The sequence below is a fragment of the Mytilus californianus genome, unplaced genomic scaffold, assembly GCF_021869535.1.
Source record: "Mytilus californianus isolate M0D057914Y unplaced genomic scaffold, xbMytCali1.0.p SCAF_4, whole genome shotgun sequence".
In the NCBI taxonomy this organism is placed as follows: Eukaryota; Metazoa; Mollusca; class Bivalvia; order Mytilida; family Mytilidae; genus Mytilus; species Mytilus californianus.
Window position 1 is genome coordinate 16,253,935 of NW_026262690.1, and position 26,598 is coordinate 16,280,532.

Sequence of the window (26,598 nt, forward strand, 5' to 3'; positions counted from 1 at the left end):
ATAGATATATTTGGATATATTTCATCTTCTGGTACATAACTATGTAGATTTTTTGGGGTTCCGCTCATCGTCAGTTTCTTGTTTAGAAGCAACGCAGTCGTAATACTAGAGTGTTACGAAAAGGTATATACTCGACGCTGAGGTTGGCAAATAAGACTTAAAATGAGGAGACTGTGTCAAAACATTGATTATCGATTAAAACAGGTAAAATTCAATTCGAGTTATGTTAAACGGGTATCCTACACACAAGTCTTGATTCATTAAAAGTTATACAAATTGAGTATAATCAGTTTCTGATATCATTGCTTTGGATAGATCATAGGATGGGCAAGGTGTGAGTATTTGTGTGTGTGGGCGGGGGGAAGGGGGGGGTTACTTTATTCATTACGATATCAATCTGTCACTCCACTACTGTACCTCGTTCCGAAAAGCATGAAATATTTGTAACTGGACCAAAACATCCAAACAACATTCAATATAATATAATAAATCTAGGCAAAACCCGCATAAAGCTCTACAGTCTGATTGAATTGTTTTCGGATGTCTCCATAGGCTTCCACCGATTTTGGAAGTTGAAAAAGCATGAAATATTTGTCACTGGACGAAAAAAACAAACAACTTTCAATCCATCTCTGCAAAACCTGTACAAAATTATACAGTCTAGTTGATTTTTTTGCAGATTTCTTCATAGGCTTCCACTGAATTTTTCAGCGTCTAATAGCGTGTTTCAAGTATACCTTACACCCGAACGATAATTGCAAGTTTATTTTTTACATTATATTTTTTCTTCTCTTGTTCTACACGTAGCTCTAAGTTGCTCTTGTTCTACACGTAGCTCTAAGTTGATGGCGCCAATAGAGGATAACGAACGGAGAACGACATGCGGTATTTCTATTTAACCTAATATGACTAAATTCCAGGGAAATCTTATTTCATACGTGGCAAATAAAAGGCAGTATATTAAACTGTTGAAAATCATCCTGTTGATATAAGAAACTACTCCGACCGTGTGAACATGATATGATTTCTAGTGTCCACAACGGATCGAACCAGTCACATTTTACATGAATATAAGATAAAGGAAAATAATTCCTGTGTAGGTATTAACAGATTAGTATATATAAAATCATTTCCAATGTCCAATAAGGGCTAATGAGGCACTAGAGATTAGGAGTTTATTGCTCAAAACGGGTTCCCTCTTCTCCTGCTCGACTGCATGTCAGCCCGCCCGCCAGCTAAATTTCGTAATATTGTATCAGTCAGTTTTGCATTCAGTACAACCCGTCCAAAAGTTCTGAACACGGGTAAACACACCTTTAATGAAATGTTCGTCACTATTGAGTTCGAAAAAAAAAGAAATAGCAAGTTGCTTTATTTTTTATGGATTAGCGAGGATTTTTTTTCTCCCATCCATTAATACTCCTTTTTTCTCGAATTTTAAATCCTTTCTGCAATACCCTCTCCTCCTGTCAGTGTCCCAAAATACAAAATAGGAAGAATAATTATGTTGTAGATTATAATTATATTCTTCACGAAATAATTACTATTGAGTATTTATTCCAAATATAACACCTTACTTTTCAAATAAATTCGTCATTTCTTTAACACTTTTCTCTATTACCCCTTTTATATCTTTTATTATGAAGAAATTTTAATTTCAAAAGACAATTAAAGATGTTTGATCAGATAAATGAATTAACAGCCCTGACAGTAGCTATATAACGCTTTCATTGAGTTTAATATTAATGAAAAACAGATGAAAAGTTACTTTGCCGTTCCCTCTTAAAGATTAAAATAAACAATTAATTTCCCCATAGGCGACAATGATAGCCTTTTTCGAGATACAGGCTTTAGAAAGTTGATTTTTTAACGAAACCTTGCTAGAATTAAAGAAAAGTTATTAGGACAGTATTTTTTTGGTCCAAAAAATATAGGTTCGCGTTGCTTTTCTTAGCGTAATGTGTACATATCTCCCATGCCTATCAATTTTGCACTTAAAAATACGTGTCTCATCCTAGCGTTTAAAAGACATCTCAGTTCCGTTAGGGCTAAGGAAAATAATTTATTTGGCCTTTGGTATAATGCAGAATGCACGAAGTCTCTAATAACAAAAAATAACGGGCGCACATATCAACCAATCAGGATTAGCTATACTCTTAATTCTGAATACCATGTTATGCTCATAAAATGGCTGCGCCCCTAAAATCTAATGGTTTATTGTAAACTATACGGTATTTAATACTTTCTAGAATCATGCAATTCATAGTTCGTTAGATGCACAAATATATATGCCACACAAAAATCATCTTCAAAACGTTCTGGCATTTCTCTCTGAATTTTCTCAATTTTTTATCAGAGGTGACCCCAGTCAATAATTTAAAATCTAATGGTTTATTGTAACCTATAGGACGCTAGCTGTCACAAAGGAATTTCTTTAAATAATTGTTATCATATTTCATGTAAACAAACCTTTAATGTGAATTAGGTGCACATATCAAAATTATCGGATTTATTGCATCTATAAATAGCATCAGTGGAAATACCAGATTTCAGTAAATAGAGTTTAATTGGTTTGACAAATAGCTGATGTATTTACGGCAGCCGCATCAAAAATAAATACGGACATATAATTAGTATCAGATACTTATAATATAATCAAGCAAGTGATTATATCAACCTATCGATCGCGATGTATTCAATCTGATTTTCTCACCCTTTTCATGAAATAGTGACCTATTTTAGCTCATCACTACCATTCATTACATAGTAAGTGGCCCCGAGATCTTCAGATCCTCCTTTTTAAACGCATTTAAGTAACATATATATAATTGTGTGTGCTTTATCAATAGCTAATACTGTGGTATTATCTTTGTGGCGTTTTCAACCATGTAATTACGCATGCTATTCTATGCATCGGTTTCCAATGTTTGAATGAGTTTACAAAAAATATTACTTGATATTGACCTTCAAGATAAAACCGCAACCTTGATAAAGGTAGACTGTTGCGAAAGACTGTAATTATTTGTGGTTCCGCTTTTAAAAAACAGGATGTTTGATTATGATAAGGAAGAATTGGAGCTGCATTATGTTGTGTCAAAACTTTAAAGAATCCAGAGTGTAACAAAACTGCACTTAACTTAATAGTCATTTCATCATAAAGTTTTTAACACAATTCCGTCTGTTGAACACGTACGGTTTCTACATTTTCCAATTTTTTTACATAAAACTACATATCACACATACAGAGAAAAGTATATTTAATTCTAGGTATCTATTTAAACTTAGGCCTACATATTATTTCTTGTTAATATCTCTTACTCATTTTTTTAGTTCGTAATACACTATACAATATAAAAAAGAAGATGTGGTATGATTTCAAAAGAGACAACTCTCCACAAGAGACAAAATAACACAAAAAATAACTGCTAAAGGTGACACCGTACGGCCTTCAACAATGAACCCAAACCGCATAGTTAATAAACTTCATTTTCTTATCTGTTTTGGGACCTTACATCAAATTATCACTAACATTGGTTATAAAGATAATTTGTGTTGTTAGTTGATTTACAAAATTCAACTCCGACATTTGGTTTAAGTCTTAATGTTCTTTATCTTACATTATTGAATATATATATATTGAAGTTTTAAGTTTTGTCCACGCTGTGCATAAAAAAGGGGGAAAATTAAGGCTGAAAATGCACCAAGTATTTATATTCAATTCATTCATGAGTATTTGTTAAGCAGTGAAACCAGTAGAATTCTATTGGAACATTTTTCAACAATTTGATGTTTGAATAGACAAAATGGGAATATTCGTATTGAATATGAATATATAGTGCATTTTCATCCTTATTTTTCCTATATTTTTTTTACCTATATATATACTTTATCTATCCAACGCAATTATAATTTTGAACGTTGTTTTCAATTTAGATTTGTATAGTAGCATGAGTTCGAATCCCGGCAAGGGAAGAACAAAAAATTTGCGAAAGCAAATTTACAGATCTAACATTGTTGGGCTGATGTTTAGACGAGTTATATATATATAAATACTTAAAATTGAATTCTTCGTCCACACTAGTAGAAAAAAAAATAAAATTAAATTTCAAAATGCTCTTAAAGTCCTTTAATCTTCTATATTTTTTCACCAACCGGTTTCACATCTTTGTAATAATCATGGATGATAATGAATATATATATATACATATGTGCTGTATTTAGACCCCTCTAACAAGAAATTTGTTTTTGCATGCACACGTATAAAAATTGCGGTTTTTATCCAACGCAATCATAGGTTTGAACGTTGTTTTCAATTTAGACTTGTTTATATTTTTTCGTTTGGGCTTGTATTATATTTGCCTTCGGGTTTATATGAGCCGTTCATCCTAATTTGACTCCTCAAAATTCGAGAGTCTATCCTAAATTGAGGTAAATTACATGGCCTTCCAAATACTGTTTCGATTCCTAACATCACTGAAGAGACAATAATTGTCGAAATCCGGATATGGTGTACAAAAATCTTTGCACCTTTGTTTGCGGTATACCATCTTTGCCGCAAGTTTATTGTTTTCTGTTTGGTATTACATTTTTAATTAAGCCATTTATTACACGTTGTGATCCGTTTATTTGGCAATCGCCAATGGCAGTCAGCAGGGTTTAAGAACATTTGTTGTTCGACCTGTTAGTCAAATGCGTTTTGTTAAAATATACTTTTTCACTATTTTGGTCTTTTTGAAAATGTTGTTTGTGCTGTATTTAGACCCCTCTAACAAGAAATTTGTTTTTGCATGCACACGTATAAAAATTGCGGTTTTTATCCAACGCAATCATAGGTTTGAACGTTGTTTTCAATTTAGACTTGTATATATATATATATATATATATATAGTGAGGCCAACAATGCTGGATCTGTAAATTTTTGTTCTTCCCTGGTCGGGATTAAACTTCATGCTACTGAGATATCGTGGCACCAAATCTCCTTGCACTATGCAATATTTTCTGAATTACAATCAATTCCAACAAATGTTATTGTACGAGAAAAACACAGACAGAAATTTGTTTATGCATATAATGATAATAATAATAATAAAAACACGAGGGTTTTGCCGTTTTACCACTGATAAGATTTACCGATAGCGTCAAAGAATTACACAACAAAAACATGCAATTGTGAATAAAAATGGAAACATAATATGATTGGAACGCGAGATTAAACATTGTAAACTATAACCTATGCAAAGATTTAAGTTATAAAAATCATGATAATTCGATAAAGTCTTATCAATTCATAAATTGGTACAAAAATAAATCATTGTAAAACAGATATGCAATGGATATAAGTATTACAAATTTATGTTGTATCCTAATTATACTTATGATAATATTAAGTTATCTTCCTAACAACTTCCGTTAAGACAAAAGTTGTTATCTCCCATGTCTTAATTGTCAGGGTGAGTCTAAGAAAGATAACTCAAATTTGCCACAAGATGTAAGTAGAATTATGCTTTTTCATAATATTATGGTATTTCCTATTTGCCTCGACTGTTAAAGTCTTTGTAGATATTGATATCGTCTCTCGCGATGATATTGGTCATGATATTTGGTAGGGTGTTACTAATTTGACATGGAGTTTAACATACGTTGAGTATCAAATTACAATAGTACTGTTTTCATTATTTATTTAATGCTTTCGTTGTTGCAGGGTGCAATCATTGGTACATTATCTGGAATAACACTCATTACCTGGATAATAACAGGCCAGTACACGTCAACAAACGTACGACAAGCGGTGCCATTGCCGTCCGCACCTGTTGATAAGTGCTACCTACCTCTAAGGAACATATCCACAATCTACAACATGACATCACCAGTCTCAATGCCTTATTATGTAGAGTCTGATATATTAACTACTGAAGTTCCTGAAACAGATAATATACCGTACGTATAGGTTCATGTTCGGAAGATTTAACGTACAATTTAAAAGAGATAAAACTGAGTAGCACCAATACAAAATTGCACAGGGTCAAACTCACATATTTATAGTTCTAGCATGGCGCTGATATATTTTTCTCAAATTGATTTTTTTAACTAAAACCATAACATTCCTTTATTCAACTATCTTGTAATAAACGAATATAGCAACAATGAAAAAGTGCAGTTCTATAATTTCAGTTACGAATATATATTTTAGTTCAGCTAAAATATGGAATGGTTTCTGTCAATTGCCTACCCCATGTTTTAGTAATTTATATTTAAATTCTTTATTAACCAAATGTTTAACAACATATAGGTACATGTATAATCAATATATACTAAATATAGATTACAAAAATATACGATCATGACAAACCAGGCAGAAGTATTAAATACAAAAAAAATAAATACAAATAAATATAATTCCAAAAGGCAAATATATGTAACAAATGACTTACAAATCAACTTACTGAAAACAGTCATCTCTGGGGTTCAGTGCTCTAAATACATATTTTCCTAAGTTGCACTAGTCTTTTACATTAGTAGTGCTTAATAATTGTAAAAGTTTATAAACAGATGGCTTACGTCAATAATATGGTTTTATCAAACATTCACGCAAATTTGAATATAAAGGAAATGATAAAATAAAATGCATTTCATCCTCAATATCATCAATACACAATGTACAGGTTCTAAGGTTTCTTTTTACATTAGAATACCTTTCCTTCTCTATAGCTAGATTATGTGATGACAATCTAAATTTAGCAATACACTTTTTGTAAATTTCGGGTATTGGATTACATAAATATGACTGCAAAGAAAAATAGGATATCATATATCTATACAAAATACATTTTGATGAACTATCTAAAGTAGCATCAAACTCTTGTTTGAAAATATCGCATAGTCTCTGTTTAATAACCAAAATATGATGTTTACATAAAGAATTTTGTGAATACCACAGATCATTTAAACCAAGGTGGAACAATTCCTTTCGTATATTACAAACCCAGTTATTTTTGTCATTTGTATTCTTCAAACACATATCATATAAATAATGTAACAACCAAGTAATATACAATTGCTATTATTCAATACCTTAATCCAATATTTAAATCTACGCAATTTCCTGGTTACTAACATTGGAAATCTGCCAAGTTCATAATAAACCATGACATTCGGTGTACGTGTTTTAACATTCAAAATTCTTTTACAAAAATCAATATGTATCTTTTCTACATCTTGAGCTTTATGGAAGCCCCATATTTCAGAACCATAACATAGAATACTACTCACATATGTATCAAATAATGATAATAACGTGGCATAATTAAATGAAAATTGTCTAATATTACTAAATAAACAAAACATAGCTTTTCTACCTTGTTCTGCAACTTGTTTTTGTGCAACAGCAAATTTTCCATTAAAATTAAGAACAACACCTAGATAAGTAAATTTGTTAACAATATCTATTTGTACATAATCATAAAACCATTTATCTTCTTCCTTTACTAAGCCACCATTTCTAAAAATTACAATTATGGTTTTATCAATATTTACCGCTAATTTCCATTTCTTTGTTTAAATATGTAAGACTCTAAAGTGCGATGATACTCTAAAGTGCGATGGTTACGCTAAAGTGCGATGGTCTACGCTAAAATACGATGGTGTCTCACGCTAAAGTGCGATGCTTGTTTGTTCGCCAAAGTACGATGGTTATATCACGCTAAAGTGCGATGGACCAAAAGGGTAAGATTCGTGGGATTAAAACGTTAAAGTACACCGAGGTTAAAAAATAGTCTTTTATCAAAAGCTAGTTTGCTAAGGAATAACATTTAGATAGCCTTTATGATTTACAGAAAGGCTTAAGTGATTGTTTCTAAATTTGGAAGACCGACCAATAATAACTACTAAAAAGGTATTTAAGCGTCACTCAATACTATATTTCCTGTAAAATGAAATTGTAACAATTCGGAGCGTATTGAATATTTGGATAACTGGTGTAGCTTGCCGTTCACACTAATGTGACAACCTCCCTTACAGTCGTCATTGAAAATTACAATTACAAAATTCGTTCATTGTCGGAATATACAACTTTTATTTGTATAAGCTTTAATTTAAATGCGAGAGAAAGGCAATGTTCGCCGAGATTTCTCCTTTTTCGTAGCGAGTACAAATACATATTTTATTTTCCTATAATGTACAAACTGATAAATGTTTTAGCAGACAATTTACGCATGAAAACATGTAACTCTATTTTACCGACGTTACTTTTCATTAAAATCGACAGTACTTTAACGGTGATCGCATGCAAAGGAAACTGCCACATAAACAATGATTGAAATGTATCCGATCGCTTCAAATAGAAGCAGGATACAGGATACGTATGCGTATAATATTTTGTATCTTTAAAGTAAAATGGTTGACTGTAGGATGCAAGTAAATCTTTCATCACTCGAAAAAAAACATTGTGCTTCAGCCGACAAAGAACGGTTAAGTTTAAATCAATTACTAGTAAGTCACGGACATTTGGTGTAAAAGTTGTTAATCAAATATTCTTATCTTCCCGCATGTTCATTTTTGGTTTGTATAAACGACTGTTAACGTCATTATCAAAGTACGTTTCTAACGTCTATATTTTCGCGGACCATCGGACTTTAGCGTGAGACACCATCGTACTTTAGCGTAGACCATCGCACTTTAGCGTGACCATCGTACTTTAGCGTCCCCATCGCACTTTAGAGTCCTACAAATATACAATGCATTTAACATCTCTTGCAAACCATCTTTGGTTTCCGAAAAAATGACCATGTCATCTGCATACATATAAAAAATAAACTTAATTCTTTCAACTCTACAGCTTTACATGCAATTATTGTTTATAAACCCCATCTCACAATCATTAACATATATAAAGCAAATTAAATGGGCGACAATACCTCCCCTTGCATTAAACCAACATTATTTTTGAAAAAGTCTGTGTAAAACCCATTTATTGTAACACATGATTTGATATTTAAATACATGGACTTAATAACTGACAGTAATTTTCCTTGTATACCAATTTTAGACAATTTAAACCATAAATTCATTCGATCAATAGTGTCAAAAGCCTTTGTATAATCAACAAAACAGCAAAGTTTCTTCTTTTCTGACAGTGTTTTTGAAATAATACTTTGTAGAATAAAAATTGCATCAACAGTAGAAAGTCCGTTTCTAAATCCAAATTGAGCATCAGTAATTGTATTATACGTGCTTGCCCATGCTATTAGTCTATTGTTTATAATGTGTGTAAAAAGTTTGGCTAAGCAACTGACTAGGCTTATGCCTCGAAAGTTATTCGGGTCACTTGGGTCGCCGCGTTTGAAGACTGGTACCATAACTGCAATAGACCATGATTCTAGAAAAAGTCCTGAAACTAATATACCATTAAATAATCTATATGCTAGTATTTGCTTTAATGATATGCTGTAGAACTAGCGTTGTATTTCAGGAGTGGTATAGATTATTTTTATTCAATTGCCTATCCATGGTTTGGAGTGATTGGTATATTTACTGTAATGATTGTTGGTAGTATAATTAGCTTTCTGACAGGTAAGGTATTTTTGTGTCTTTATTGTAGGACGAGTAAACAATTATCAAAGGTACCAGGCTTATAATTTAATATGCCAGACGCGCGTTTCGTCTACATAAGACTCATCAGTAAAAAGATGCACGGCACAATCGGAATAGAAGGAAGGAACAGACAACATAAAATGCAAGGAGAAAGGGACAAAAAGACCGCAAACAATATTAAAACATGATTTAGGATACCAATGATTTATATTCACAAATCAAACAGATCTTAAAAAATATGTCATATCTGAACGGACTAGCAGTTTCTACTTCACTAGACATAACCGGCGAATAATCATGAACATGCCTCCAGGTGAGAATCTGAAACAAAAATTTGTGCCAGGGCAATAATAAAAATAAACACCATGCGAACTAACACAAATTGGATTACAGAAATCTATTACAAATTCAGGTAGGTCGGAAGGGTACACGTTTTCTGTTCATCTTGCGGTATTCGTCACATTGCTCAAAACAAGTAAGAATCCTGTCATATGTCGATTTTGTCAACAGTGTTTGAGCAATGGAAAACGTTCATGACAAACCAAACACATGCGCTGTCGGCTGTGGTATATACTGTCCATAACAGTATACACAGACTTGGTTGTCCCCATGTAAGTATCAGAGATGACTTCAGCAATAGTAACTAATTGTTTTTGAGATTAATTGCAATTAGTAGCCCATTCTGTGTTTTCTTTTTGTCAGCACCATTCCATTGTTTAAGCTGTAGGTCAGAACTACTATCACTACCTTGTTATGTTTTGATTTTATCTTCGTTTAGGTTATACAAGACCAGAAGATTCAAATCCATTGTATTTAATATCGGCGGTGGATGAATTCTTTTTCTTTTTGCCAAAATCTGTTAAAAAATTTATGAAATTTGGATATATTTATAAAAAACCAGAGGTAAGAATGTACTAGTGTGATATATTTTATTTATAAAACTACCAAACACATAAGCTGTTTTCCATTCGTTACATTGTTTGATAAAGTCTTACGTTTGTTTTTGTCAGTTTTTATAGACTGACCATTTTTGAATTCACCTTGGAGTTCATTTTTGTTAATTATACCTTTTTTATAATATAGCATCATATTCATATTTCAATTGATAAACCAGTTTTTGTTAAGTTCAATTTTTAATAGATTTATTATAACAGAGGTAAAACGTTAATGTTCCATGGAGATGTAACAGAATTTCAAATGAGACATTAACAACCGTCAAACAAACAAAACTGAGGCATAGAATTTTAAGACATCTAATGATATACACCTCAATTTTATATGGTACCTCTTATTTTATTTATTTACCGATTACATATTATAAACATGTACAACGATAACATAAATAGAAAACCAAACAGGATTGAATGGTAGATAATAAATGTAAGACTCATAAAGAAGCAAATAATAATTATGGTTTTAGTACATAATGTAACAAATAATATAAAAAAATTTCATTTAAAATAATAGACCCAATTTAAAATATCCCAGGTATCTATGGTGTGATAATAATATAATCGTTTAAAATAACATTAATGGTACCAATCATCATGCACAAGATGCGCATTTCGACAATTAGTGTCTCTTCAGTGATGCTCGAGGCCGAAATATTAGAAAATCCAAAACCTCATAAAAACGTTGGAAGAGCTGATCAAAAACAAAAAAGAACTTAAAGTATAGCAAAAAATTTTAAAAAATGGAAAAAATTTATCCTTTCAAATCAATTGAAAGTGTACGATAATTAATCCACTTCCTAAGTATTTAGAATGCCGCTTGAAAAAGAACTCGCAAAACAATTATCAAAAATTCTTTTTATATTCATCCTTTTAAAAAGTTAAAATAATTGTTTTACGAGTTCTTATTCATCGGCGTCATGGTTCATCCTGCATGTAAGGTATTGACTTTGTCGATTTAACAAAGCTCATTTGTTGTCTTTTATTTGTCAATCATTGCTAGATGTGTATTGGCATTGTAACATTATTGAGTTTTATCTGAGGATAAATTCATGCTAATTTAAAAACATTTGTAAGTGAAATTTCTTTACCAGTTGTACTGACTTTTATGTAAATATTTAAATTGAAATGTTATTCTGTGATTCTACTGTCGTTTCAGATACATGAAGAGGAAAATGAAAATGCGCTTCAAGGGCAGACGTCAGTTATGATTAAGAATTCGATGAATAAACATGTCAACATCGAACAGAAACATGATTTAAATAATGCGAATACAGCCTTATTGACTGAAAATAGTACTAATCATAGTGATTCAGACAGAACAAATAGAAACATACCTTTGATATCTATAGAATGTGATCGACATGAAGCAAAGGCTTAAATAAAATTTATCATCTTAATTTGAATGCATTCCGTAATATGAGTTAGAAATATGAAAATATTTGACACCCTCCCCTTTCCCCCAAGTCACGGTCCATTGACTTTTGGTATAGTTAACATGTTAATGTTTTGAATTATGTTAGCTTAAGGGGTACAACAAATATTAAGTCAATGTTGGCATTTGTTATATCCCGTTTCGATGGAGATTTTGTGGCCCCGCCTCTTCAGTCATGATCCATTGACTTTGAAAGTTCTGCATAATTCGCATTTTAAGGTTTTGCTATTCAATTCTCAACCACATTTTACTGTTGAAACACAGACGAATTACTGTGTCAACCTTTGTGTTGTAGTTTTGCTTTATGTAAGAATTTTAAAGCCCTTAAAAGCAAAATATGTTGGACACAATTTAAAAATATAAAAAATGCTATCTGACAGAGACCGACTAATGAATGACATATGAACATGATGAATACCTGATTTTTAATACTTTTCAAATTTCGAATTCATGGGGCTTACTTGTTTAAAAAGAATTAATCAATACTTTACGGGCTAATACCAATTGAGTAATAGTGATATAGCAATACAGCAATGAGTTTTTTCTTAGAATGTACTTTATCTGGAAAATAGAGGTAACATTAAATAGTACATATTTACTTCACTAGTGATACCTTGTTTATAACTGTTTTTATTTTCACCAGAAATGCATTTAAAAAACAGACAGCTCTCTCTCTCCATAGAATAACTAATATGGCAAGCCGTTTTACTATTTATTCTAACTTCAAGATATATCATAAACTTTATAAGATATCTTATATAGTTTATAAGATATCTTATATAGTTTATGAGATATCTTATATAGTTTATGAGATATCTTATATACTTTATGAGATATCTTATATAGTTTATAAGATATCTCATATAATTTTCTTTATAAGATATCTTATAAACTATATAAGATATCTTATATAAAAAATATTTATAAGATATTTCTTATAATAGATAAGATATCTTATAAAAATTAAATTATATAAGATATCTTATATATTATATGAAATATCTGATATATTATATAAGATATCTTATATATTATATGAGATATCTTGAAATTCGAATAAATAGTAAAACGGCTTGCCATAAACTAAAGCTTGCGTGCATATTAAATCTACTGAAGCAAAATGCACTTTGTAATTCTATCGACAGCACCATATTATAGTTGTCACTTCGTTTTAACGAAGGTCGAATATATTAGGTTTCTGCAACAGCAGGATGGACACCCAAAACAATTGGATTATATAATTATGTTTTAAAATACATTTACTTATCTAATAATATATGTCAGCGTCAATTATTTTTATACTGACCCGGTAGTCTCATGGAGGGCGTGTCTTCAATTCTCGTTTCGGTCAAATCATTTAACACTCAACTGGAGTATACGGAACAAGTAGTTCCTTGGCGAATAAAAATTTAAATATTCATACCCCAAGTATAATATGCATACGCCAATCTTAATTTTTATAAAGACTTTGAGACACATAGACACACGGACACATAGACACAACCGGTCACACAGCCTACACAAACCTTACTATACATTGACATAGCCTACGGCGCTAGACGACACATTGACACAGCCTATGGCGGTAGATGACACTTTGACATAGCCTACGGCGATAGACGGCACATTGACACATGCAGCCCACGGAGCTATACGTCACATTGACTCAGCCTACTGCCCAAAATAGCACATTGACACAGCCTTCGGCGCTAGATGGCACATTGATACATACAACTGCGCTAGACAGAACATTAAAATAGCTTCACCTTAACCATAAACCAAAGCCCAACACAGCCTACGGCGCTAGTCTCCGGTACTATACCACACAGTTGCACAGTAAAAAGTAAGAAATAGTAAATCTTACAATATATCTAACCGATGACACAGACTATGACAGTAGATGGCACATTGACACAGCCTACGGCGCTAGACGGCACATTGACACAGCCTACGGCGCTAGACGACACATTGACACAGCCTACGGCGCTAGACTACATATTGACACAGCCTACGGCGCTAGACTGCAAAGTGACAAAAGCAACGGTGCTTGATTGTACACTGATACATCATACGCTGCTCGACCTGTCATTGACACAGCATGAAACTTTAATATTGCGTTTGCATTATATTCTCATGTGAAATCACAAATTGACAAAACTTTAAAATTACGATTTAATAGATTTAATTTTGCGATAGTCCTTCGATATGTCGATGTGTCAATGTGTCGATGTGTCTATGTGTCGATGTGATGTATGTCGATGTGTCGATATGTCGATATGTAGAGATGTCGATGTGTCGATATGTCGATGTGGCGATATGTCGATGTGTCGATGTGTCGATGTGTTTTTATTCATACTTTGATAATTGCAGATGCGCAACTGGGAACTATTTGTTCAGTATACTTCAGTTGATCCAGGATACCAAAGGGACATTCAAATTCATAAGTCGAAAATAAACTGAGGCTCCGTGCTGAAGGCCGTACTTTAATCTATAATGGTTTAATTTTATAAATTGTGACTTGGGTGGAGAGTTGTCTAATTGGCACTCATACCTTATCTTCTTATATCTATTGAAAACGCAATGGCTAAAATAGACAAAGACAAACAGACAAACAACAGTACACAAAACACAACATAGAAAACAAAAGACTGAGCAACACGAAACCCACCAAAATCTGGGGTAAATCAAATTGGTATTTGATACTTCTCCGCTAACCATGCGGTTTTAAGGAGTAAGGACAAAGAGTGGTTGTCCCGTAGTCAGAATAATGTGTCTGGGTAAGGTGGTGTTTTACTGGGGAATGGCACGTTAAAATCAGACTCAGAATGTCGGTCTAGTACAAAGCAGGCTTCATTTATAGTCATATTACACGAGCAAGGTGTATCTATTATATGCATGTGATATTTGTCACTGGACGTTTAACACCAATCCATTATCATTTAGTTTAGTTACTACTTGGATGAGGTTTCACGTTTATTTAGAGATTTTACTACGGTGCTAAAACATGTAAGTGCGTGAACATTAAAAAAATTGTTAGCAGCAATTTAGTGTGTACATGTATCAGGTATCATATATAAACATACATATACATTTAGTAGCCAACACATTTTGATCTTCTGTCCCAAATAAGTTACCTTCATTTTTTCTTGCTTAAGTAAGTGTTCTTCCTGTTGGCAGTTGGACTGGTGCGGGATTTTTATTGTGCGTTTCAATGTTAGGGCATGTGGTCTAAATATGCAAAGGACGAGGTTTGTGTACACACAAAACTGTTTTAACCCCTGTACAATGTGTGCTTGTATCTAATCGGCTATCTGCTGTTTGTTGATGTCTTTATCTGTACGTCAATTTTCTCGAGGCAGGAACGTGTTGGTGGTTGGTGTTGTCGGTTCCTTTGTCACATGTCGGTTATTTCTCTATAATTTATATTCATTATGTACACTGCATGTTTATTTGTTTATTTTTGAAAATAATTTTTTTTGTGCGCTTTAACTTGTTTTATAGTGTGTATTAAAGAAATGCCAGTGCAGCTTATCCTGTCTCGCCCAACATCTAAGTAACACGTCAGGTTCCAGAACTGGTTGGTATCATTATATAATTTCATAGTCAGATGATCTAAATTATATATTCAAATTTGCAATGGTACATACTTTGAACCGACAAACTTTTTATCACATCTTTTTCCAATAAAGATTGAATGGTTTACGGTTGCATGTTCTGATATGTATAGTATTTGTTGTTGTAAATGTTGTTCTGCTATAAACATACCATGATACTTTGGGAATTGAAAGGTGTACACTAATTTGAATGAATTGGTTAAAACTTCCCAGTCTAATTGAAGTAGAGATTCCGTTACGGACCAATATCTTCAACCGTTATTTGTGGTTAGTCTTTATTATATTTTCTGAAATATCAAATCAAAATTAACTTTAACTTTACAAATTTTATCTAGAATTAGAAAACATATTTGTTCATAAAAAATGCCTCCGTTCTCACAAATATTTTATAGCATTCAATATACCTTCGTTCATTAAGCCATTTATTCTCTCGAAATTTTCTCTCTATTTGAAAATTTCATTATTCTTAGTGGATGAATACTTTAATTAATCAGTTAAGTGAATGAACCTGTTTCTAGAAGGTACTAATGAAACACTTAGAGTAAGATTTTCCCAAGGACTGGCTGGAAATCAAACGAGGTATTCGGATGCTCGCAATATTTCATACAAATAATGAATAAGCGAATCTACGTATACAAATACATGTATACACAAATGTAATGATTTTTCTTTCTTGTATCGTTTATGCCATCACCACATGCAACTTACTAACGGGTTTTTACGTTTTATTAAACAACGAGTCTTGCTAGTAGGTAAGGATTTGCTTACCCTTCCGGGGCACTAGTGTTCTGTCAGGTATTTGATGGGTTAGTGTTGTGTGGACCGTCGTCTGTCTTTTTTTTTACTTTGGCCAATGTGTCCTCCATTCCTATTTTCATTGGCCGGCCTTTTGGTATTTTTTCCAGTACATTTTGAACGATAATGATACGTACCGGGTGTCTCTGAATGGTCATATGAAATACGGTTAATTAATTTAACTAGAATAGTTATCAACTACAATTCAATCCTACTGTTAAATATTATTATGAACCGATACTAAATTTCCACTGGTGAAGACTCTTTGAGGATAAAAACGCATATCTAAGTTTCAAAAACATAATTGTAAAAATTAAAAGTGAACGTAGGAATATTCCCGTCAAAACAGCATACGTCCAAATGGCATTTTTTGAATGCATTGGACTCCATGTACCTTTATTTACCACATTCGTTTGATTTGGTTGCGCCAATCAGTTTGGATGTATATATATGAATCACTTACAGTCAAATGGACGAAACTGAGTAGGATTAAAAGTAGTAGTTAACATGCACATCCTCATTTCTTTAGATATATATTGGAATGTTATTTTTCTAAAGACTGTTTATGACCAATCGAAAAGACTAACAAATCATGACCAAACAAATAAAATGTGAGTATATCAGAATGATTGAAATTATAAAAAAAACTCTCTTTATACATATCTTTATGTCAATTGTTGACATTGACATTGACAACACTTTGTTCTCTTAAAAACAATGCAATCAAAGGTACAGAGAATGACATGCAAAAACAATATACAAATAAAAACTTATTGTTGAAACAAATAAAAAATAACTGCAAAACTCTTAAGTATAGAATGAAAAGGAAGTTCACAGGTGGCATATGTGATTTCCTTGCAAGTGCAAGTACAATTAATATATAAAAGCCGGAATTAAAGGGTCACTGTTTCAGTATATCTTCTACAGTGAACACAAAAAAAAAAAGATCTACAAGTTTGTCATGCTTGAACTGAGTCCCCGTTTTAGAAAAAACTCTGGTAGTTGCAATCAGAACACCTATACTAAACAGTTAATGAATCGGACGAAAATCCATTTATATTTTAAGACAGTATTCACATATATATTTATTCTACAACGTCAGATAACCTTGAAACTTGGATCATCAGTGAAATAAAATCAGCAAAGTAATAAATAACTAATAATACATTCAGTGATGTTCATTATGAACTGTGAATGAGTTTGAATATTTAGAATTAATAATTCATTATGTTAATTTATTCAGCGTTATTATGTTATGTACACTAGCATACACGTACTAGACTTACATACATGTACTGGACTCGCATGCATATACAAGACTCTGAACCTGTGATATCCTATGAACAAATCTAGTTGAAGGTATGTGTTCGGGTTTTATTTTAACTTGATTCCATCTGACAAAAAAAATTCACTTTAAATAAACGTCAGAAATTATTTCTTAAACAATAATGGATTCATATCTTTTGAAAATAGAAACATATAGATTCCACCACTGCAACAAGTGTGTTACGATATTTCTCCACTCGTGATAGTTAAATTTTGATATTTAAAGCGAGAGGCTTTCCGAGCTTTTTAAATAAATAAAATTTAACTGTTGAGAATTAGAGTGGAGAAATATCGTAATACACGAGTTATAGCGGTGGAATTTGTTTCTCTAATGATTTTTTTATCCTTCCTTTTCAAAGATTTGCAGAAAGTTGTGTTATTTATATGTGACGTCATTAGGCATGGTCGCCTTTTAACATGACGTCACAATAGGAAATTCAGAAGAAACCAAGAAAATTTGACGTCATAATTGAATTTCAACCAATCATTTGCCGAGAACAGATATTTCACTAGTGAGGAGAACATTTTTTTCACAATTGGTTAAGAAATGTGAAAAAAGGGGAAACATTGAGAAATGATGTTATAAATATAGAAGAGATGCAAAAGATACCAAAGGGACATTCAAACTCATAAGTTGAAAATAAACTAACGACGCTATGGCTAAAAAAGAAAAAGACAAACAGACAAACAACAGTACACAAAACACAACATAGAAAACTAAAGACTGAGCAACACGAACCCCACCAACAACTGTGGGTGATCTCAGGTGCTCTGGAAGGGTATAGCTGCGTAAATACTTACAAACTTTTATCCATGCAATAAAATGAAACCGAAATACAGTCGTATTTATTTAATATCATATCGTGGAGAATCACGTTTTAATGCATTATCTATGGACTTATCCTGACATTTCATCGAAGCACAATTTGATAAGTTGAAACTTAATTTTGTCAGCAAATTAGGTCCTTGATTATTTGTTCGTCTTCATAATTTAGAAAACCTGCAGCTCTCGTTATATTATCGTTTTATTAGTACCCAAAGCAATTAGAAGATAATATCACGAAAGTGCCTAGACATGAAAACAAATATGTTGATTTATACAATTCTCTTCTTGTCGTTCATCACGATATAGAAAAATCAAACTGCAAGCTTGACATGATTCAGTTTTAAAGGTGCATGAACAGTTTTGATTGATAAAAAAGACGTAAAACCGATTTGACATGTGTGTTTAACAAGTAAAAATCTAAATCATGATCAGAGAACTCCTCTAATTAACGTCATATAGATCTGTTCTAGCCTTGAACAAATTCTGAAAGTTGAAGGGCAAAACTGTTCTTGATCATCTTAGAACAGTTAAATGACAGTTTATTTTAACAGATCTGATTATATTAAGTAAGAACTGATCCCAACTAAATCATGGTTTCCTTATAGAAAGTCGATGCTTCAAGTCATTCTTTAATTTCGAACGTTTTACGGACGCCATTATTATTTGGATGACCATTATGGAATACATGGTATATGAGTCACATGTATCCACGGGTTTGTTTTACTTTCTGTATCCATAATATTATCTTCTTCCAATCGATTGTGATATAATATATTGTGATTAACAAATTATTTTTACTTGGCATGAGTAACACGACAGAAGCCAACCATGAGACAGGAACTGCGTACCATACGGAACACTTGAGTTACCTTCCTGTTTTTGTGGGTTTGCTTAATCTTCAGTTCTCTGTGTAGTGTAGTTAGGTCTGTGTAGTGTATTGAGGACTGTTGCCTGTCTTTTCGTCGTTCTATTTTTGCCGTTGAGTTGTCTGTTTTTCTTCGACCTACAGTTTTTGATTGCCCACTTGGTATCGTCTGTCTTCAAATTACGGGTTTTTTTATTGCCCTCTTGGTATCGTTTGTCTCATTATGTTCTATATGTTGTATTATTTTCTTCTTTTTTATTGGTTTGAAGACGAAATTGCATTATAAATATATTTTATATCCTTTTTCTATCCTATTTTGTCATTCCAAGACATCGTGATGAATTGACTCTAAATAGAAGGTTTTTCAACTTTACTTTCCAAACTTTTAGAAGATTATCACAAAATGTATGTGTTCACTTAGATTTCTTTAACCTTTTTGTTGTTGTTTCTTATTTTCTTTCATGTTATGGGCATCGCAATATATAATATTGTAACTGAATTTTATGACAGCGTTCGTGTATTTGCTGTAAATCTTCTTATTTTTCCCAAGGTTGCAAAATAAGCATTCTTGGTGATCAAAGTGGAATCATTTACTTACAGTGATTTGATTTATTAAACCCGTATTGATGTGGAATAATGCGACGAATATTTTAATATTTGACGGAAAAAGTTGCAATAAAATAGAACTGATTATGTTTTTTTTACTTATATATTTGGTGTGCCAATTCTAACTATTAAACATTATCAAATATTGAGAGTAAAAAAATGAAAAAAAGTTGATAGAGGCTGCCAAAAGGAAAGGAATTATTCAGGATAAGGTATTTTTCTGCATTTAGCTTTTTATAAACACCATTTTATTATTCAGAGCTTAACCTTTGAAAATTTTGTTCCGAATGCATACATTTTGTAAAGAATTTACCGTTTTCTGTAATTCAAGATAAAAATATTTATTATAAATGGTGCATACTTCGTCTAAATCCATCATCGAATTAAAACGAAGATGTACCATTATAATGAATTGATTGATTCATTGATTGGTGTTTATCTATTTTGCTATTTCGTGGCCGTCTGTTTTATTGGTGGAAGGAAACCGGGGCCATTAATATGAAAAAATCGGGTCAGATGAAAGAGGCTATCATATCCACGAAACTAAATATCTTCCAAATCAATCTTTACAGAAGTCGTAATCAATGAGTTAACAATCTTGAATTAGATATATAGGTAAATAGAAACATTCGTATGACTTAGAATACATATATTCAATTATTTCAGCAATCAGTTGTTTGGAAATTAAAGTAGTCGCATAACATTTACCGAGGACACTTAACAGAATACATTAAATACATTAACATTGATTAATAAACTGAAAGTTCATATATCAGGATAGTATTTGGGATAAAGTGTTCTTGCCTGATTTTGATGATCCGAAAAGATTCAGCAACTATTAAATTTAAAGTAGTTTTGAGTAATTGTATCTGCCATATGGTGAGCTATATAAAACAGCATTAAAGTTCAACATTTTATGACTAAATAGCTGTTGTTTATAACTAAGACACTTGTTTTACGATGTTTTTTTTTTGTTTTGTTTGCGTCTCATTCTGTCTTTATTTTGTTAAAATCCGATTCTGTTAGATATTAAGGATAATGTAAAACTGTCGTCCTTGGAGTGTTAAAGAATATTTACTTAATTTACTAAACATCTTTAAAATCTATTATGACTTTTGTTGGTTTTATTGCTTCAGTGTTTCAAGAAAAAAATCAACAATATTCATGCATCGCATTTTTCTGGTTTGAATAAATCTATTTAGTTTTCAACTCTCATTAAATTTTAAATTGCTCAGAGATCATGAATTATAAGACAAATTTTAGACCACTTGAAGTCTTGTTTTGAAAGAGAAGAACTTAATTCCTAACAGAATCGGTATATAAGAAGAAGATCGACTTGATTTAAGCCCCAAAAAATTTTTACGTGAATTTCACCACAAACGAGCTTATACGTGAAACTCGCGAGAATTTCACATGAATCTCACGTCAAAAATTTTCACATGAATTTCACGTAAACTTAAAAGTATTTTTCATGATTTGAATTAACTTTGAAAATTTAAATGTTATTTTGTAATTTCACGTGAAAAAAAAATCATATGATTTTCACGTAAAAGTCATTTGAGTTTCACATGAAATTTACGTGAGTTAAAATCAGTTCATGTGAGTTTCACGTATAAGCTCGTTTGAGGTTAAATTCCTGTGAATTTCACGTGAGATGCACGTGATTTCCCTGTGTACTTGAGACAACTCCAGGAAATACAGATTCATTGGCTAGCCGAACGAACTGCTAATCAGGGCTTTAAACCTTATTCGACGACATCCAACTCCTTCACAACACACGTATGCTGTGCTATGTTTTGTTATTTTTGTTATTTTTCAAATATCACCCATGTGTCAGGATTATTCTTTGTCATATGTTGTTTATTAATGTAATGATTATTTTGGATTGGAGAAGAAAGTCAAAAATGTGTGTTTTATTATTTATCAGTTTTGACGTGTTTTGACAATGAAATATGTTTAAAGTATTTGTATTCAATATTTTTTTATTTTAATTATTTTTAGACAATTTCCTCATCTGGTTTTACATATACATTCCTTTTAACTGTGTAATCATAATATCATAAGTAAGTCCATGCTCAATATGACCAAATTTCTGTAAGTATTGGGCGAAAATTGGGTTTGAACTTAGCCATATCGAGATACATGAACTTTTTTTATTTTTTTTTGGTGAAAGTCCCGCTTTGTACCGACATCATACACAGAGCATGTTAAGTCCTGATTTGTGCCCATATCATACACAGAGCATGTGCAAGTCCCACTTTGCTCTGATAGCAGCGATATAGCTGAAATACTGCCGACAGTGGCGTTAAACCCCATTCAATCAATCATCTTTCGTGCACCTGAATTGACCTCTTGCTTTTATGTTTTTCTGACTTTCACGTTCTAAATCGTGAATTCTTCAATATACACATATAACCTATGACCTAACTGTAAAGTGTTAATATATTCGGATTAACTGTTGTTTGGGGACATCCAGAGTGTACTATCTGTTATGTGGTAGTTTCTGCTGCATTGACAATCAAATTGGAAGCTCTAGATGTATTTTATGTAAAACATCGGGTGGTTAAGTAATGTCTTAGTGCCCTTGCCCTTTATCCGTTCATTTTCATCATCAGGAAATGTCCTTCAAATATCTACCCTAAGGCTTACGCAAATAAATATGAATTTTCACTTAATATGACATGTGTAATTTGTTGTCAACATGATTTCTAATTAGAATAGAAACACTTCCTCGAAACTCAATAAAACAAATTAAGTAAAAACGAATTAAAGAAAAGAAATATTTATTAAAGAAAAGTATATTCGATACAATCCTTACACGACAAATTCTCAATTTCAACATAGATAATACAGTCACACATAATATTCCTCAAAAATACAGGCAAGTCTTATTTAAACAAATTCTCAATTTCAAAATACATAAATAATGGCGATGCATAATATCCCTCAAAATGCAGGCAAGTCATATTCGACATACATAAATAGTAGTAATACATAAAGTCCCTCAAAAATACAAAATCAAATTTAACAATGCATTTAATAGTAACAAACTGTTACTCCAAAACACTTCAAATTGTCACTGAAAAGCACTGGAAAGTTTATTGACCTCACAATACGACTCAAAAATAGATCTACAAATATTAGATTCAGAAGCCCCCGTATTCGCCATGATGGAACTGACTGACCCTCGTCCTACCATACTGGAATTCTATTGTATCTTTGGTAAGAAGATGAGGAAGACCAACCTATATGCTGCATGACGTCATTTGCAGGCCCCCCTGACAATGCCAAAGTAATAGCACACGCTCCCCGAATTCCATGAGGGGTCTCGCCGTCGTAAATATCGAGTTTCTTTAAATATTTCTTCAAGCGATCATACATAGCATTGGAAGATACAGGATTGTCAGTAACCTCTTTTCTATTTTTACTCAAAGTACGGAATAAATAACCAAACCTTAAATCAACCCCAAGCGCCCTGGCACTTTTAACATACCTTTCCAGGGCTTCAACAGGACAAATCAAAGTATCATCAAATCTCAAGATGGAAAATTCATTCACCTTCCCCTTTCCAAGAGTTTTGCCTACAGTGTGTGAAAAAAGAAAACCATCACCTTTTGGTAATAACTTAACCTCTTGTGAAATACACAAACCCAAGTCATTCGCTCTATCTCCTGAAAAACATTGAACTTTGAAGAAAGCCTGATCCCTTAAAAATATGAATCTTTCGGATGGTTTCAAATCGGGATTCATGAACAAATCATCGATATGAACACTAATTGATCGGAGTTTGTCTAAAAACAGAGGCTTTGCTTGTTTTTGTACAACATGTGATTTTGACTGCTCAAACTGAATAGCATGCAAATATTTTTCTACTTCTGGACTACACACAGGATTACCAGTGTCAGTTATTGCATTCCACGCAGAACCCCGACCATTAGATTCAAATATAGCCTTTAATTGTCCTAGCATAGACTGAACAGTTCCCGCCGCCAACCTCAACGGACACTGACATGAATAAATACCTAACTTACCAAGAAATTCACAAGACAAGTCATGTACTTGAGTTTTTCCCTTTGAATCCTTCATGACCATAAATCGCCTAACATCTAAAGGGGAAGCAGACTTTATACATTTAACGGGTACACTTTCAAGTCTTGAGAGAAAACATTTACACCATCTGAAAGAACTGTGGGGAATGGTGTAAAATGTTTTAACGGATTACCAATTTTATCAATCATAACATTGGAATCTAAAGCCATCAAATCTGTAGTGTGGAGACCAAACCTCTGTTCAACAAAGTTCCATTTCAGAGGAGACAACATAGCATCTGACAATCTTAACCTTCTGGACTCCCTGTCAGCAGGGTTTCTACTAGAATTAACATACACAAGACGTAGGTCCATATTAACCGTTTTTGAAAGAGTGAATATTTTCCGCAAAACTGCATTCAAAGAGGGGTCCCTACCACCTTGATTACTCCAAGCATTAACTACAGCAAGATTATCACAAAACGCGTCTACCCGAGCATTAACAATTTTCTCCTTAACAGAACAGAGAGAGTGGAGTAGGGCATTTGCCTCTTTAACATGGATAGGAGCGTTATCGTAGTCTTTCCAAAAATCACCAAATTCTACTGAAACCCCTTTGAAAATCATAAAGGCACCCCACTTAAAAAGCGACGAGTCAGTTGCTAAAATCAATTGTAAATGGGTTTCTAATCTCCAGGAGGCAGCTCCCTCCCAGTTATCCAGAAAACGCCAATACTCTAACTCGTCCTTTAACTCTTTGTAAATGCAAATTTTTTTGCTATTTCTAAAAGCAAGGCTAATGGCCCTATTGATTTCCCTTGAAAACAATCTAGCAGAGGGGATAGCAAGAAAAAATGAAACACATTTTCCTGCAAAACGTTACAGGGTTTTAATGCCCACTTCATTGCCATCAAGGATAGATTCCCTTAAAACTCTAAACGATTCTTTTTTCGGCCCCGGCAAGATAAAGGCCAGTTCAGTTGAGTCACAAAACATTCCCAAGAATTTCAAACACCTGGTTGGTATAAAACAACACTTAGCCAAATTCATGAAATATCCCAATCTAACAAGAACCTGACATAGAATGTACAGACTTTTTTCTGCCATTTCTGCACGTCCCGATCCTATCTTCAAATTAGTACCTTTAAACTCACAAACTAACCTATCGTCTATATACAATAAAGAAGGTACACCAAGGGAGCGACAATAGCTGATTGGAACCAGACCGGTAGTGTGATAAATATAAGCACTGGCTTTGAAGCCGAATGGGAGGGAGTTGAAAACCAAGTACCAGCCTGCAAACTGGATTCCGAAATACTGTCTAGAATTAGGATTTAAAAGTATATGATCATAACCAGACTTATCATCAAGAGATGCCATGAACGAATCCTTCTCTAATAATCTAGGAACCTCTTTGAGAGTATCTAAAGAGAAAGGGAGATCCTTAATCCACAAGTTCAGGTATATTTCATCATGGCACATACGGGGTTTTGAAGGTTCAATGGTGATAGGTAAAACAAGTAAAGGGGGATCACATTCTCCAACTCTACCAAGTACAGTTAAAGATCCATTGGCTATTCTTTCTAATAAAGTGTCAGAGACAAATTTCTCAAATCCTTTACAACTAGCAGAGTTTTGAAAATATACAGGTTGAGGAAGGTTTGAATCATAACTATGCCCCTTAAAATTTCCCTTAAAATGTTTAAACATGGGCTGAATATCTACCCCGTTTTTAATCCAGTCCAAAATTTCATCAGGACAACCTATTTGCTCCCATTGTTCTGAACAATACATCAAATTTCCTGCTTTGAAAAAATTAGGATCTAAAAAGGACAGATCCTCAAAATTAAAGTCACTACCATTTACAACCTCTTCAGCCTTAGGCAAACAAACAGAGGGTTGGGTGATCTCTCCTTTATAATTTACTGAAAGTATGTCACCTTGCTTTCTTAATTTAACTCGTGATGGATCGAAACCCGATTTTAACTCCCAATCTGGAATTTCTGGCTCAAACTTTTCTTTCTTAACCAAAGGTTCATGATCCCTGATATTCTGAAATTAACAAAAAATATCCTTTCACATCTAGAAAATGCTCAGTATTTACAAATTATTTTAAAGGAGAGACACTCAACCCTTACCCGCGTGAAAAATTTCACTGGAGATCGAAGCTCCTGGGAAGGGAAAGGTATCAAAAAATAAAATAAAATAAAATAACAAAACAAAATACACAAAATACAAAAATACACAAAATACAAAAATACACAAAATTAATTATCTTTCTTCATTTTTGGACAATTGGCAATAAAATGTCCTGACTCCTTGCAAAAGTAGCAAACACCGTTAGAACCTCCCCTACCTCTACTTCCTTGCATTCTGGGAGGCCGAAAACCACCAGTATTAAAGTTTGGCCCCGGATAAAAATTTGGATATGGAAAACCAAAACCTGGATTTTGAAACCCATATCCAGGAAATGGAAATCCAGAAGCTGAAGCAGGTGGTGCATCTAACTTTTCCTGCCTCTCCTTTGACCCTGATGGTTCCTCGTATTTCTTGGATTTTGCCCAG

The 26,598-nt window shown here is 32.8% G+C and overlaps 1 protein-coding gene across 2 annotated transcripts in view; it reads left to right on the forward strand.

Annotated features, from left to right (window-relative positions):
* LOC127737571 (sodium-coupled monocarboxylate transporter 1-like) overlaps positions 1–11,938 on the forward strand; it is a 59,592-nt gene extending 47,654 nt beyond the window's left edge. For both annotated transcript variants that reach the window (XM_052248410.1, XM_052248409.1), the window contains exons 15-18: positions 5,702–5,937; positions 9,467–9,567; positions 10,367–10,491; positions 11,698–11,938. In XM_052248410.1, the coding sequence (XP_052104370.1) occupies positions 5,702–5,937; positions 9,467–9,567; positions 10,367–10,491; positions 11,698–11,919 (684 nt within the window). In that variant the 3' untranslated portion in view covers positions 11,920–11,938. The remainder of the gene's footprint in view (positions 1–5,701; positions 5,938–9,466; positions 9,568–10,366; positions 10,492–11,697) is intronic.
* The last annotated feature ends 14,660 nt before the right edge of the window (positions 11,939–26,598 follow it).